At 40.4% G+C, this 16981-nt stretch overlaps 2 protein-coding genes across 7 annotated transcripts in view; one reads left to right on the forward strand and one right to left on the reverse strand.

The window, feature by feature from the left end:
• LOC103742978 (transmembrane protein 126A) overlaps positions 1-8469 on the reverse strand; it is a 21396-nt gene extending 12927 nt beyond the window's left edge. The window contains exons 1-4 of one of the 4 annotated variants that reach the window (XM_008844172.3): positions 8268-8469; positions 5660-5781; positions 568-761; positions 330-441 (exon numbers count right to left, since the gene is read on the reverse strand). In XM_008844172.3, coding sequence (XP_008842394.1) covers positions 330-441; positions 568-761; positions 5660-5781; positions 8268-8348 — 509 coding nt within the window. In that variant the 5' untranslated portion in view covers positions 8349-8469. Of the gene's footprint in view, positions 1-329; positions 442-567; positions 762-5659; positions 5782-7085; positions 7277-7680; positions 7908-8059; positions 8240-8267 lie in introns of those variants that run through there. The other 3 variants (XM_029568897.1, XM_017800905.2, XM_029568895.1) reach the window with 3 other exon arrangements.
• Positions 8470-10058: 1589 nt separating this feature from the next.
• The window catches only part of Dlg2 (discs large MAGUK scaffold protein 2), a 2328307-nt gene continuing 2321384 nt past the window's right edge, over positions 10059-16981 (forward strand). Inside the window, exon 1 of one of the 3 annotated variants that reach the window (XM_008844185.2) lies at positions 10059-10235. In XM_008844185.2, coding sequence (XP_008842407.2) covers positions 10217-10235 — 19 coding nt within the window. In that variant the 5' untranslated portion in view covers positions 10059-10216. The remainder of the gene's footprint in view (positions 10236-16981) is intronic. The other 2 variants (XM_029568893.1, XM_008844178.2) reach the window with 2 other exon arrangements.

Raw genomic sequence — 16981 nt, forward strand, 5'->3', positions numbered from 1 at the left:
CTGGGGAGAACCCCCAACCCCCCGGTTAAAAAAAAAAAAAAAAAAAAGCCAGGCATGGAGGTGTTGTATGCTTGTAATCCCAGTGCTAGGGTGGGCCCAGGAGGATCCTTGGGGCTAACTGTTCAGTCATCCTAGCCCAATTGACAAGCTTTCAGCCAATAAAAGACCCTATCTCAAAAAACAGGGTGGATGATTTTTGAGGAATGACACTGGGGTTGACTTCTGGCCTCCACATGCACACATGTACACATACACCTGCATACACACACACACATACACACACACACAGGAGGGAGGGAGGGAAGAAGAAAAGGAATGGACAGACTTACTTGACTGCCAAACATCCATTTTTATAAAAAGCCAGAGCACTGGGATATAAAACACCACATACTGCGGCAGTCAGTAAACTTCTCAGAACGCAGTTTTCCTTGCTTATGTTACCTAGGAAGTGAGGGAAGTTTGGTTTCCTTTTAAAATGATAACAACTATTAAAACAGTGTTGTATCTCAGAGCACAGGTATTTGTGCTGTTCTTAACCACATTATATATTAATGAGTTTAGATTTACCTGATTGCAAAGCATCAGTTACAAAGAGCTTGTAAGTAACTATGGTAGACAGGAATGGAAGTGTAGTCAGTGATGCATAGGTCTTGAAAGCTTCATATTTAACCTTGAAACACAATCTGAAAATGCAGTTTGCTATTATTCCAGATATACCAGCGGTTGCTCCAAAGGATAAAGTTCCAGGTATATTTAAAGTCCTAATAGGAAAAAAAGGAGAAAAGTTTAATAGTGTTCTTGTAATGGATCTATTCCTTCCTCAGTAGTTACTTGCTATTAAATATTTATTCAGCATCAAATATTTCTTGAACACTTAGATGGCTAAGTGGTTAAGAAAACTGGTTGTTCTTGCAGAAGACCCAGGTTCAAATCCCAGCACCCACATGGCAGCTAAAAACTGTAACTCCAGTCCCAGGGGATCCAACAGCCTCTTCTGACCTCCACAGGCACTGCACGACATGGGTGCACTGACCTACATGCAGGCAACACATGCATACACATAAAAAGAAAAAAAAAATGTAATCACAATTCTAATGGGAGAATATGATTCTTTTTCTAAGAATAATTAGAGTGGCTCTTTTGTGGCCATGTATTTTAGCCACAAATAAATGTTGCAGTGTAGCCAAATTTGACAGGACACTTATTTTTCCAAGAAAACATTTCCTGTTATTAAAGAACTGCTTATTTAAGAGTATCTAAAAAGTACAATGGTGACAGCATGCACAAGACCCATGCAAACTCAACCAGACGTAAAAAGAGGATAGAACTGTGGAAGTGGGCAAGAGGTACCAACTTTGGCAAGAAACTATTGGCAGCTGATCACTGTTGAGTGAGGGAAAGTTGATCTTCTTTAAGGGAGTGATGCTACACAGGCTGAACAAGCTCAAGGGGATGACTTCACACTGAGGGACATCTGTGTACACAAACCTGACTTGATAGGCCTTAGCATATATAACAAAATGCATGAAGTCCTGTGGGTGGGCTATGGGGGGAATACAGATAGGGAAGGGGGGGCTAAATATGATTAAGATGTATGAAATCCACAAAAATTCAGTAAAAATATAATCTCAAACATTTCCTTGAAACATCTTTACTCAATACCGTCTACAGTAAGAACATAGTGAACTCTTGTAATCACTTTACTGTTCAAATTTGATTGCTCATATTCTCCTTGATATATTTTAGTGTCTAACTTTGTGATAACATAATTTATCAGTTTTCATGAACTCTGTCCTACTGACTGTGGTTTCCAATGTCTTCATAAGTGCATCTATTTATCTTTATTTTTGGAAGACTCTTACATGGAATTCTGTTAGGGTCATTTATGTGAGATCAATGAATGAAGTCATTTTTGAGCTCTATGAGCTTTTACATAAAATGAAGACATGAAGTTGGGTGTTAGGTGCAGGTGGATCCCAGAGGAGATGGGCAAGAGAGTAGAATGATCAAAATGCCTTGTATGAAATTCTCAAAGAATTAATAAAAATATTGAAAAAATACAATTGCAATCGTTCTCACTCCTCGTCCACAGTGATCCCTGAACCTTGCCTTGGGAGGAGGGTTATGATGCAGGCACCCCATTTAGGGTTGAGTACTCCACAGTCTCTTATTCTCTGTACTTAGATCATTTCTGAGTGTCTTTGTTATTCACCTGCTGCTGCCTTAAAGAGTCTTCTCTGATGAGAGTTGAGAGATGTAATTTTCTATGGGCACAACAGTAAATCATTATGAGTCATTCAATATTGCCTATTTAGCAGAATAATAGTAGGTTCTTGGTCCTGATAACAGCGTCAGGAGTAGAATACTTATTGGAGAACAGGTCTTAGATACAATTATAAGGTGGTTGGATGCTCCCATTAGTATTCATGGGGCTATTGAATCACTGGGTATATATAACCAACCAGTTATTTTTGTAACTCACATGGTTCACACATGGTTAGAGTTGATGATTTCTTTTCTTATCCAGTAACATGTACAGTGCCTTCTAGCACTATGAAGTCTATCTTGCAGAGATGTAAGTTCAAGGTGAGTAGCAGCTTGGTTTCTCATTTGTTCTCAGTCTCAAATATGTAGTATCTTCAGCAATAGGGTCTTACAGTCAAATTCTGGTAGGTAACAAAATGCAATGGTAATAGCCAGTAGTATTTGAAGGCCTATGGGATCTTTCTGCTTAAAAACTACAAAAGTTAGAGTGCATTCTCGGTGGAAAATATTTAAGACCCAAGAGCTAGCCAGAGGCAGTAAGAGATGAACACAATGGAGCTGTTATCTAGACACCACAGGTTAGTTGCTCATATGAACCCATAGCCCTTATGACGGCATGGACAAAGCTGTGCAACCCAAGCTAGATAGGTCCCCACTATGGAAAGGGGAGGTGGGCAGGAAGCCCCAGCCCTAGCTAACAATCTATTGGCAACTGAAAGATTCTGGAAGAGGGAAGAGGGAAAGTCAATTTTCCTTACTGATATGATACCTGGTATGTTGATCAGAATCCAAGGAATACACCCACACCCAAGAGCACTTAGGAAACACAGAATAGAACTTGATAGGCTTTTAAAAAAATAAGACAAATCAAACTTCCTGCTATGAGACATGGGAACCTTGTCCCTGAACATTAGCCCTCAGAATGTCCTATGTAAACTACCAAGAAAGGAAAGCAATCTATAATCCCATTCAGCCATATTCTGTGAACCACAAAAATGAAAGACCCAGCAAGCAATCTCCATGGTGCGGTAGTGGGACTTAAACCTTGGGAGTCATCCACAGCTGTTCCATTAGATTTAAGGCCCACTCAATGTGAGTGAAGTCAAACGTGGCTGGAGAGGTCATAGATCCTAGAAAAAATCCTACGTCTCTCACATCCCTAGACAAACATAATTTCTTACTGTAAATATGAATCCTTATATTTACAGACAAGGATATCAGTCACCACTTATCAAAGAAGCGTCTTTTGCAACAGATGGAGACTACTTCAGAGTTCTACAATGGATCACACACAAAGAATAAATGTCTGTGAGATGCCCAGCACTAAGTGACACCTCTACAATGAAACCTCTACACTAAAGCTCACAGAACATAGTGGAACAAGGGCTAGAGACAAAATTAATGACCTCTCAACTCGTACAACAGAGGGCGATGAACATAAAAGGTCGCAACTGGCCAGTGTAGAGAAAAAGAGACTGCAGAGTGTGGGTCCTTGACAGGACTTCACCCCCCCTCAAGGGCTGAGACAGGGTAGAAAGACAGGGCAGAAAGATTATAAGAGCCAGGGGAGGGGGTGCATGACCATAAGGAAACAGAGGCTTCCAGGCTCCTGGGACCTTGCTCATATGAACATATAGCAATGGTGACAGCATGCATAAGGCCAATGCAAACTCAATCTGACAAAACCAGCATAGAACTGGGGAAATGGGTAGAAGGCCACACTTTGATGAGGAGCTATTGGCAGCTAATCACTACTGGTTGAGGGAAAGTTGATATTCTTTAAGGGAGTGATGCAAGACAGGCTCAACAGTCTCTAGTAGATGAACTCACACTGAAGGACATCTGGGGACACAAACTTGGCTTAATAGGCCTTAACATACAACAAAATGCATGAAGTCCTGTGGGTGGGATTTGGGGGACACAGGGAAGGGGGGGCTAAATATGATTAAGATGTATGAAATCCACAAAAATTCAGTAAAAATATATTAAAAAAGACTATCTAGAAAAAAGCTGTTTCCACTTGTTAGGCTGTCTAGAAAATAACTATTTATGAATTATTATTTGTCCAGACATTTAAAACAATTTGTCTATGATTTATAAAACTTCATCTAAAGACATCTAATGGATTGTTTTCTTTTTTAAAAAATATTTTATTATTTTATTATACATGTGTATGCATGTTTTGCCTGCATGTAGGTAAGTGCACCTGTGTTGTGCAATGCCAGCCGAGGACAGAAAAGGCTGTCAGATCCCCTGGAACTGGAGTTACAGACAGTTGTTAGCTGCCATGTGGGTGCTGGGATTCGAACCCGGGTCTTCTGCAAGAAAAACCAGTGTTCTTAACCGCTGAGCCATCTCTCCAGCCCTGTTTTACTTAATTCTTAATAAGGAAATTTCTCAAGTTTAAATGTAGTTGTTTAACCTAAAAAAGTCAAACTAGTAGTGAGGCTAGTAACAGTAATAGAGTATATGTGTATCATCTAGTCATGAGACCAGATGTATACCATGTTCCTTCCATCTGTATTCCTTGTTATCTGCAATACTTTGTTGAGATGATCAGCTCCAAAGTGATGTTTTCCCACATTTTTCATGTGTGCATGTCTGCGTGCTCAGAGGTTCATACCGAGAACCACTCGATTCTTCTTTCGCCTTCTACACTGCGGCAGGGTCTCTCAATCAAACTCAGAGGTCCCAAGTATCCCCTGTCTCTGCCTTCCCAGGCTGGGATTAGAGGCAGGACCACGCCCACCAGCATTTATGTGGGTTTCTGGGGATTGGAACTCTGTCTTTACCCAGGGCAAGTACTTTAACTCCAGGCCTGCTAAATTGATTTACTAAACGATTTATAATGATAATTGGTCATCTGTGAAATACAAGTAGCCCTTGAAATGGTTTTATACTAATTGCTTTTAATTAAAAAATATTTGTACAAATATTTCAGCAATAATTTGTGACATTTTTTTAAGAAGTAAAAGAAGGGGTTGTAGAGATGGCTCAGTGATTAAGGGTGCTTCCTGTTCTTCCACTGAACCTGAGTTTGTTTCCCAGCCCCCACAGTGGATAGCTCATAACTGCTTGTAACTCCAGCTCCAGCTCCAGGGGATCCAATACCCTCTTCTGGTTTCTGCTGGCACTCACATACATGTAGCTAAGTTCACATAAACACACACACATAAAAATAAGAAATGATTGTTATAAAAAAGCAAACGATATCTACTATCTTAACATCAGTCTCTTTCATCTGTCCTAGTTTCTATCCAGTTCCTTTTTTTTTTTTTTTAAGAAAAGCATTCTTCATAACTAACTTAGTAAGTAGTTTCTTAATCCTCAGAAGCTATGGTGATAGAAAGTCATACAAATGCGGCTGCTGACTCAGTTTCAGTGTGTCTCTTACTTGTCTTTTCTAAGATCCTCAATTTTTTTCTTTATGATTTCAGTGACCATTGGTATTCTGAATTTTCCACCGACTAGAGAAGGAATGAGCTGACCATGCGTATATACTGCCATCTTGACGTCCTGAAAAACAAAATTCCAGAGTCATAATAGCCAACAATATTAATATTAAATATAACTATAAAATTATTTTCAGACTAAAAACATTCAGAGACTAGGAATGATCTAGACACTGTGTTAGCTGCTTTCACATCTCAGGGAAATGATTCAGTGAGCATTTACTGGGCTCATATTATCTGATAATGGTTCTTTGAGTAACACAATAAGAAATTGAGAAAACTGAGAAATCAGTGAGAAAATGACCGTTTCTACTTTTACAGATTAGAAAACAGGTTCAGAAAGTTGACTTGCCACTGATACTGAGTTTATTTTTTCAGTGCTGTTTTCTTCTTTCGTTCTGAGACAGCAGCAAGGCCTCCATACCTGTCCTACCTCTTCAGGTAGAAGGTAGAAACAGTATCTGCTGACGGCAGTGGTCTCTACTCTCATGAAAGCCTGAGCTCATTTTGGAGATTATGGTGAGGGGGTAGAGTAGAGAGTGCTTTGGAGGAGGAAAAGAAAATTATGTCTGGCTATGGGTAAGATTCTTGGGTCTTTGTGAAGCCTCAATGATATCTGTTAAATCCTTTGGCATTATGAAGTTGGAGTTTTAAATTTAATCTAAACAAGGAAATATGGCCATTTCTTGAAAACCCAAATGTGCAGTTACAAATGTTTACTTTTTATCAGTGAGAGGTCTGATACAAAGTTTAATGCTCTTCTTACTCTACATTCTCCAGATTATTTAGTGAATAGATATAAAAATAAAAGCTCATTCTAAATTAATCTATCTCCATGTTAACAACATTTATGAGTCAAGAACATATACTAAATAAACCTCAAATTAATGAAAAACAAATGCATCCACACCCTATGAGATCAATGCACAAAATGTACCGGCTCCTTTGGCTTTCTTAAGGTGTTAGACAACTGGGTAATAATGGACCAGTTTCTCTGCCTCAATACAGAACTGTATTCAAGCCATTTCTTTTTCTTTAAAATATCTGAGGAAGATGGGGGGGGCAATAATTTGTAAATTATAATTTTTTAAGGATTTTTTAATCTAAATCTTTTGCTTCTCTGTGACATCCGAAAGGAAAATGCTAGAGGAAATAGTAATATCTACAAAGGATTCTCTACATAATCTATCTAGTGTACTATGAAGGCAGATGAATAAAAAACTACATAAATTTTTGTTGGGCACTCAGCCCATCCTTATACAAGAGAGCATTTGTGTAGATTTATCATTTGCATAGCATTTTACTGTGTGCTATATTTCTATGCGTATTATTTCACCTGCGGTTTAGAGATCTATTCAACACTCACACCATTTATCCAGCACCTGATCTATACCAGGTCCCCGGTCACCAAGACAGTCAAGAGTATATGGGCAATCCAGTGAACAATCCAGTGAACGACAGGCGGGGGGCTTAGCCAGAGCTGCCATGGGCTGTTAATCATCCACTGCTTCATCACTGACCACCTGGAAGGCATCTCCAGATGACAGGAGAGCTGTCAGTATCAATACGTTATCCTAGTATCTCCAAAGCAGCTAATGGATCACTGCAAATGAAACTTTTATTAATGTAAAATGGAAACTAGACCCAGAAATCTTCTGTGGATTCTAAGTTTGAAACTTGTAACTACGGGAATAAATCAGGGAAAATTACCGTTAAGAAACCAGACTAAACAGCTGGCAGCAGTTTTCAGTATGCAGGACACACCATCAGAGGACCAATACTACCAGAGTCGCTGGTTGCCAAGCAATGGGCAGACTCCGTGATGGCTCTCTTTAGTTGTTGTGTGGGGCCCTGCACTCGGATTTGGGGGTTTTGTTTCTGTTTCCTTTTATTTTGGCCTTTCCTCTCTATTTTTTCATGTAGACGTATTTGAAAGGGTGGGCAATGCTAAGGATGTACCTACCGTGCATCTTGTTTAGCCGTGATCTGGGGAGCCTCTTACCTCAGATGGGAAATAGAACAGTGGATGCGCCCGGCGTGCTGGACCCTCACCCTCCCTTCCGAACTCCTCCAGTCCAATCACCTGCTGTTTCTCATTTCAAGTATGTTACTGTACTAGCTCTTTCCATGCGAAACTCTCTTTATTTAGATAAAAAAACATTAAAAATAAAGCTGAACAACAAGAAAAAAAGAGTATATGGGCAGCACAAACTGGACCTGGGTTTTTTTGTTTTAGAGTAGGTAGGGCAAGGAAACCTGGGGGAGGCGTGTGAATATGATCAAAATATATTGAATGAAACTCCCAACTCATAAAAAAAAAATCTTCAAGAATCAACCACAACCTGACGATGTCAGGACAAAAACGGTGAAAGGCAGGAAAAGGCTTGCACAAGAGTCCTCAAGGACGCGATAACAGGCGGCACTTGACTCGGGTCTCCGTCGGGATCGCCGGCACACTGGCGGGCTCTACTCGCTCCAACCCCTCTCGCGCATCCTCTCGGAGAAACGCGGACACGGACGGCGGCACCCACCCTGCAAGTTCCCGCCTACCTGGGCCTCTCCTCCATCCCCCACCGGCACCACCGGCGCATCCCTCTGCTCAGACCCAGGCCCGCGCTTCAGCGCCGCCATCTTGGCGCTTCACGTGACTGGCGGCCGGGCGGGGCCTGGAGCGCCGGGGCTGGAAGGGAAGCTCCGGACAGCTCTCCATCCTCGCCCGCAGCGAGTCGGCCGCCCCCACCCAGTCAAAAGCCGCGCCCTCCGTCCGCGCTGAGATTGGGCGTGGCGTCGCTCATAGGCTCCGAGGAGGGGCAGGCGCCCGTGGCCCCGCCCCCTTCCGCCTCGCGTTGTCCCCCGCCTTCCGCTCGGCTGCTGGTAGTTCTTCTACCCGAGGGGGGCGGGAGGCGGCCGGGCGCAGGCAGGTTGCTCCCGCTTCCTTCTCGGGGGCCGCCACCCGAGCCTGGCCGCTCGCCCCCGTGGCCTGGGCGGTGTGTGAGGGCTCTGCTTGTCCGCTCCTCCTGCTCAGAGCCTCCGACCCGCGCGGTCCCTGCACGGTCAGCTGCACGAACTAGCCTGGTCTCCCCAGTCTTCAGTCCCCTCACAGTCCATCCTTGAGCCCGGCTTGGCAAGGGTCTGGATAGACACCCCGGGTTCCCCTGTTCCCCGAGAAGACCCTTGTCCGCCAGGGGTGCAGGGTGCTGCGAGCAGGCCTGGCGTGCACGTGAACGCCCAGCAGCATCTCCCAGACCCGCACCTCCCGACCCTCCCGTCTCCATGTCTTAGACAAGCCAAATCCGAGAGTTATATAATTTCTAGTGCTGCTGTTTCTCTTGCCTGAGGAAACACTTCATCGCGTGGAGGGTGCAGGACATTTCCGTGCTCTTCTGTATAAGAGCTGGGTGTGGGCAGGGGTGGCCAGCGGTGGCAGAGAAATGACTTTTCTGCTAAAGGAAGGTGGGTAGATTGGAGAGACTGAGAGAAAGGGTGGATGTGGAAGCCTAGCAGCTGCATTCCTGTATAGGAAGTCAGTTGGACCGCTCGCACAGTGTGTGATTGCATGTCTATAATACTACTCCAGCGGCTTTGAGAACACCTTTGGGGGACGGTTTGGTTTCTCCTCTCTCTCAAACAGCCTGGGTGTTTTTCCTCGCCGGATAGGGAGCTGCTTGGATGTGAAGAGATGGCATGTGAATGACTCCAGTGTGAAGAAATCTGCTTCGCCAACTCATCCTGCATCAAGTGCCCAGAGTAGCACTGTCACTTTAATGTCTCCATGCCAAGGGATTGCTCTCCTTCTTTTCAGTTCTCTCGGTTAATAAACGAGAGGATCAGAATCAGAAGGGCATTAAGAATCAAGCCTTGGAGGTTTGGAGAGCACAGAAGAAATCTATGAAAGTGACAAGGCGGATCCTGTCCTACTGAGGGGGTGAAATCTGGAACTTCTGGTCCATTAAATAGAAGGGGGCCTTTGCATCTGTGTTCTGCCCCAGAAAACTTCAGTCTCACGCACCTTTTAAGAGGCCAAAGTCAGGTTTAAAAAAATATTTTTGAAGGGAGAAGATTAAACTTTCTAGTAAGAATTGAGGGTCTTTATTACCAACCATTTCATCTTTGATCATGTATAAAGTAACGAGACAGCTGTCTCCAATTTGGTTTGTGCCTTAATTGAGTTAGTCATTGAACATCAAAGAGTGTTGCCTGAAGAGTTTTAATAACGTTTTCTATGCGTACAACTTTCACATCTTTTGAAAAAAATACATATTTTATAAAAATTGAAAAGCTTAAGTCATTTTTCTCTAAACACCGTGAGCAGTGTAAAAAGTTTAGTTGTGGGAAAATGCACCATTATTTTCTTTATTTGAACTAGAAGAGAGAGCCTGGTTATCAAAACTGAACTGTGAGGTCGTTTGCAACAGTTACGTGGCTCTATCTCAACCCATCTGGATCAAGCAGACACTTGAAAAGGAATCCTGAATCCAGTGGTGGTGGAGAGACCAAGAATGCCAGTGAAGAAGAAAGGTGGGCTATGAGGTTCCTATAGAACACGATTTTCCCTTTTCTTGGTTATGATATTTGTAACTTAAATTGTATTCCATTGGGCAAAATTTTGCGTAAATATTTATTGTAATAATATCTGTTCAGTGGTGCACTATTCAGTCAGGCTGAATGAAGTAAGAATGAAGTAAGGTGATATTACAGACATATGTGAATTAATCAGTCGATGTTGCCATTTATAATCAGAATAGGTCAGTGCTATAGATTTGGGGTAGTTTGTTTCCTTAGCTTGTTAAAGGTTAGTTTAAACAGTCTTTAGAAAGGAAGCTTAAACAATGGAAATCTTCCCCAGGAACCCAATATTTATTGAGTGACTGTGTAGTTGTAAAAGATGGTAATTTTGTTTGCACTGAACAAAATTATAGCTTTATTATTTTACCTTAATTAAAATAGGCTTCATATTTGAGTTTATTCTGGCGTAAAGCTTCACTTTTGTGATAAAGCAGACTTTGATAATTTATTCTGCAGTATCCAATAATAATGATTGGGGAAGTTTCCAAGATAAGGCACACATTACACTATTTTTTTTCGTTGTTTCATTAACCTTTATCATTTGGATCAAAATTCAGTGTGTTCCTGAAACATGGTTTATTATGGGTGAGACCTTAAGGATTCCAATTTAGCTTAGATTGACCCCAGATTAACTTTATTCCATAGGAGCATAGTAAGATTAGTCTTTTTTTTTTCTTTTTTAAAGATGAGATCAGTGATGGTTTATGGAGAGTTTAGAACCAAAATTCATAGCACCGTTGAAGTCCACTGTACTGGAGTGACATAGATCCAAAGGTTGTCCAGTTATGTGAATTACTACAATATTGAACCTGAAGCCTAAACTATAGGTTAAAGTGAAACTTTTCTTTGTATGGTATTTAATGGATGTGGAAGATGTACATTACAATCTCTGAGGCCTTTATCCATGATAGTATATGTAAAGGACAGTGAGATCTGGAACCATTGAAACCTCTAGAACTGTGCTTTTTACACACTGGGATTGAAGAGGAGGATTATTTTCTTCCTCCATCATTCCCCATAAGACTACTGAAAGAGGTAAACTGTCTTTGAGATTTTGGAACCATACCTGTCCATGTCAGACACAATCAGTTTATATGGAACAAGAATGGGTTGGGAAAGGTAGCCAATAAACAGTATCTCTTTAATATTTAACTCAACATTTTTTTTCTTTTACACTGCATTTTCTGTAGACAACCATTTTTGGAGTGCTTTATTTTCATTGCTTGTATTAAACAAGACAGAGGGCTGGAGGGAGGAAAGGAGGGAGAGGAAGAGAAAGGAAGAGAGATGGAGGGAGGAGAGGAGAGGGAGGAGGAGGAGGAGGAGAGGGAGGGAGGGAGGAGGAAAAGTACAATTGATGCTCTAGGTAACTTACATAGGCACTTACAGAGTGAAGTAAGGGTACTAAAAGCAACAGACTTAGTTTCTTAGGAGTTACTATATTAAAAAAAACAATCGTAGGAATTGTAGAGACATTCTTGAAAATTAATACTTTATGAGAAAATATTTCAGATATTCTTCTCTCTTTTTTCTCCTTTCTGTTTCCCTTTCTTCTTTAAAAAGTAAATTGAAATAATAGGCTAAATTTTCAAAGGTAATCAACAAGTTCTTCTAGAAAAGAAAGCATATATTTGAATTATATGACTATATTTGCATTATGTAATTAATTTAATGAATTGATGTAGAGAATTTATATTTTTAATATCTTAAATTTGTTAGTATTAATATATACTTTTGATTATAGATAATTTGCCAAATTCTTAAATGTCTCTTGTATTTTAATTGCTAAACTTCATATACCTACTATTTGTGTAATATAAGAAAAATATTTTAGTGTTTAGATAATATAGGAAGGACCATCACTAATTCTTGTGACTCTCTCTCTTTTTTTTTCCTCTCTCTCTTTCTCTCTTATTTTTGGTCTTTTTGAGACAGGGTCTTCCTGAAGGCCCAGCTGGCCTGAAACTCACTATGTAAAGCAGACTGGCCTCAATCTCATAGAGATCCTCCTGCCTCTGCCTCCCAAGTGCTGGGATTAAAGGTGTGGGCCATACCCAGCTCACTTATTTTTCTCTCTTTATTGTTACATGATGTAGATATGGTAGAAAGAGCTAGACTTAATGTAGTTTAAAATTCCTATCCCCATTGAGCCCAGTGTCTACTCATTGTTGAATATATTCTTATCAAAATATGAGGTTTTACTAAGACGTATTTTCATTTGGTGTTTATTCTGTATGTCATTGTTGTAGTACAGAGAAAATGTCCTTGCTGATCTCATGCAGTCCTGATTGGAAGGGGGAATGGGTATGGACTCTCATGAGGCCCATTTCTAGGAGCCATTCTTGACTACTCTTGGGTAAGCTCCACTGCTCTACCTCAGGCTTGCTGGGTTTCTTTATGGCAGTGCCTTCCACCTCTTCCAGCCCAGTCTCTTCCCATTTTTACAGATCTCAGTTTTACCAATGGAAGCCTCTTCTATTTCTCTGCTAGAGTTTTTTATGTGCTAGAGATTTTTTAAAATTCTGGATTCTATTATCTATAGTAATAATGTGATGTTTATCCAACTGAGCCTATGGGACAGTCTTTAATATATTTTAGTTTGTAGAAATTTAGAGTTAATTCAAGATAAGAAACAATATAAGATCATAGAAGGTTGTAAGAAGTGTTTTCAGTAATACTTCTTGAATTGAACTAATGGGATTTCATGTTGAATTAAGTAAGAAAAAAGAGTGATAGCTTTGTCTTCCTGCTTTCAGTAGAAAGTTACTGTTTGAAGTTGCTGTGGCAGAAGATTTTAGTGCAATACAGTTTCCTTTTTGAACAGTTTTTTTCTCATTATCATTAAATATGTGAAGTAAATTATCTCTTTTAATTATTTGAGATAGATGCCCCTTTCATTTCTGTGCCTTTGTGAAAAATGCTTTGGTTGTCTTCTGGCTGTTTCTTTTTTTTTTTTTTTTGATACTGGACTAGAAATCTCCCTGATAGTATTCATTTACATGATACTTTCTCTGAGTTCCTTTTTTGAGGTTATTTTCAATGTATAATGCAGCATGTATAAACAGACATCTACAATATACTGAAACACTACCATTTTTGTAGTGTGTTTTGACAATGTGTTTTTTTTTTTTGAAGCTCTTACAATTTTATTAGAATTTTAAAGAAAAATCCTCAGGGTAGGCAAGCTGGTAATCTTGACAGCTGCCTTCAGGAGGTGAACGGTGGGAAGAAGGAAAGAAAATCATGAAGACATGCAGGTTTAGAGCCTGCATGGAGGTCAGACACCTGGCTGACTAGCAGCCACATGGCTGGGAGAAGGAAGCTCTAGAGAAAAAGTAAAGAAACACAAGATGCTGGGGCAGCCCAAACCCTTAGAGATAGCATGTTTAGTAAGAAAGCCATGAAGAAGAAAAGAAGAAATTATGCTTTCCTGAAGAATTCAGGAAAGTGGACAGACTTAGAGAGGCCTACATGACTGTGGCTCATCTGGAAGTTCTGAGGAGATCTGCACTAGTTCTAGGCAGGAAAAATTCACAACCTCATTTACGCACCAGATATTCCATCCATCTGTTTAGCATAACTTAAGGTGGACCTGCCTTCCTATGGGTGACCAGTGAGACTGGAAAGGTGAGTCTTCCAACAGATAGACTACGGATTTTGTAGTCTTGACCATTAAATTTGTGGGGCTTTTTGCTTCTCTAACATTCCCCCCTCTGAAGAGGTAACCCTAAAATCTTTTAGGGATTAGATAAGCACTCCCAAATACTTTTGACATCTTTGGCCTTTGGAACAGAGTATGTCCCTAAGAGGCCCAAGGACATTTTGACTTTTTTTTTTTTTGTCTTTTTGAGACAGGGTCTCCCTGTAGCCCCAGCTGTCCTGGAACTCAGTATGTAGACCAGGCTGGCCTTGAACTCACAGAGATCTGCCTGCCTCTGCCTCCCAAGTGCTGGGACTACAGGCGTGCGCCACCATGCCTGGCCTCGTTTTGACCTTTAACCAAGAAGGAAACTGCTTCTTTCCTTTGGGGTCTTTTAACCCTAACTGCCTAGCTAATTCTTACCTCTTATTCTTATCACACCACCCTCTGAAGGGATGCAGACCCCTCTGGCTTCTTACATGCTGAACAGAGATGCAGGGTGAGGCAATTGGGGTACCCCCTCAATGGGTCTATCTAAGACTCCCAAATTGTATAACTCTTAACTATAGGGAGAAAAGAAAATCCTTGACTGGTGCCCAGGAGATGTGAAGGAGAAGTAAAGGCAAGAGTAGTTAACATTACAAGTTCCAGACAGGGAACCAGAAAAAAGTTAGAATAGGGCAAATTTCAAATGTCTAAATCAAATTAACAATGTTTTGGAACTCACTATGTAGACCAGCTGGCCTTGAACTCACAGATATCCACCTGCCTCTGCCTCCTGAGTGCTGGGATTAAAGGCGTGTGCCACCATGCCCGGCAACAATGTATTTTTAAAGAAAAAGTTGAATATTATATATTATGTTGTATATAATTTAAAATATGAAAACAATATCCTGTCATATAGCTTCTGGGCACACTTACAATTAACATTGTTATTTTCTGAGTACATAATCTTTTATGACTTTGTTTTTGGTTGAAGTGTCATTTCTGATTTTCTCTGGGGAAGGAAAGTTCATTTAAAGTTTTTTCTTTCATTATTTGTTTCCAGCACTTCGTGGATTAAATGTTTTTGTAGTATGTCACTAATTTACAATTGCCTCTCATTATTGTCTGTGTGTACTCTTGTTCCATGTCTCTCTTTTCTTTCTTTCTCTGTCTTTCTTTTTTCCTTTTTTAAGATAGGGCCTTGCTATGTAGCCTAGGCTGTCCTTGGACCTCTTGACTCTCCTGCCTCTGCCTCTGGTGTGCTGGGATTACAGATGTGTGCTACCACATCTGGCTTCTGGCTTTTCTTAAGTTAATTTTTTTGTTTAGGAGTTATAAAGAGGAAAATGTATTCCCAAGTTTGTGAACTGTTCTTGAATGCCTTTTGTGTTCCTTTTGCATTCATTTTTCCACATTTGTGTTTGAACATTCACAGTTACCACAGACGGGCTGTATCTGGGAGCCTTTGCTATTTCATATAAATTCACTTTTTGATGTTTTTGTGTTTTCCTCACAGCTAATTACATTCAAAAGACTTAAGTTTTGGATCTGCCCAGAAGGAAAAAATGATTATCAGAGAGGTTTGAGATCTCTTGTAAAAGACATAAAAGTTTATTTTTAGACTTTAAATTCCCTAAAGTGGTCATTTTGGTGTTTGTTGAGACAGTTTTGGTTTTAGAAATTATGAGCTCATAGATTCTTTCTTTCTTTCTTTCTTTCTTTCTTTCTTTCTTTCTTTCTTTCTTTTTTTTTCTTTTGGTCTTTTTGAGACAGGGTTTCCCTGTAGCCCTAGCTGGGCTGGATGGCCTGGAACTCACTATGTAGACCAGGCTGGTCGTGAACTCACAGAAATCTGCCTGCCTGAGTGCTGGGACTAAAGGCATGTGCCACCACACCCAGCATAGATTCTTTTAAAAAGATTTTTTAAAATTGAATTTTAGTCATTTTCGTACAATATAATTTGATGGTATTTAGATCCCCTGCCCTATCCCTGCCCTATTTGCACTGCCCCTTAACTTCCCATCCACCCAATTTAATGAACTCTATTATATATATAATAAGACTCATAGAGTCTGATTTGTATCCCCAAACGTCCTTCAGTGTGGGTCCGTCCACTGGTGCCTGGTTAGCCTAGCAGGTCACATCCTGGGAAGAGATGGACTCTCCCCCTTCCAGCAGTCATTGGTTGCCAATAACCCCTCAGGTAGGATTTGGGTTTCCTACCCACTTCTCCATGTCTATGCTGTGATTTTGTCTGGTTTAAGTCATTGATTCTTGATGTTGGAAAATAGCTATCAATTCAGGGGGGCATAAAGAAAGTATTCTAGACAGAAATAAAGGAATTTTTGATCACATACTGATTTAGGGGTGGGTTAGGAATCAAAAACCAGTACAGGATAAACTGCTTTGTTAATTGCTTTTATCTACACATATTCACATATTATGTATTGAGGAAGTTGCAAATGATATAGTCATGACTTGATACCATAAGATGTATAGCATGGTAGGTTTTGAGGAAACTTCTCACTGCTCCATTTGAGATAGAATATTTAATCTTGCTATTACTTGCAATTTTGGTTAATAGTCTAGTTAATATTTATAATTATCGTATCAGTGATTATAAAATATTTTCAGCAAAGGCTGACCTATGTAACACCTTTTATATTGGGAGAACAGCATCTATTCCTAGCCATGATTCCTGTTCAGGAATTTGTAACAGTCAAGATACAAGGGCTTTGTATCCTCAATGTAGGTTGCTTTGTTAGCAAAGGATCATGAGTTTTACCCAGTCTCTTCTGTCCAGTCAGTCATTTCGAATTCCAGCTAGTAAGCTTTCTTCATGGGTTCAATTTTTAGTATGTTTCACAAAGCTATTTCAGGAATTATGGCCAAATCACCTCAATTATGAAACAGTTATCCTGACCCCATTTATTTTGGCTTCCTGATCACAAGGAACTGGGCCTGGTGCCTCACACCTGTAATCCAGTTTCTTAGGAGGCTGAAGGAGGATTACCATAAATTTGAGGCTACCCAAGCCTATATGGTGATTTCCAAGTCAGTCTTGGGTATTTAT

This window comes from Nannospalax galili, unplaced genomic scaffold, assembly GCF_000622305.1.
Source record: "Nannospalax galili isolate Female #2095 unplaced genomic scaffold, S.galili_v1.0 scaffold278, whole genome shotgun sequence".
Taxonomy (NCBI): Eukaryota; Metazoa; Chordata; class Mammalia; order Rodentia; family Spalacidae; genus Nannospalax; species Nannospalax galili.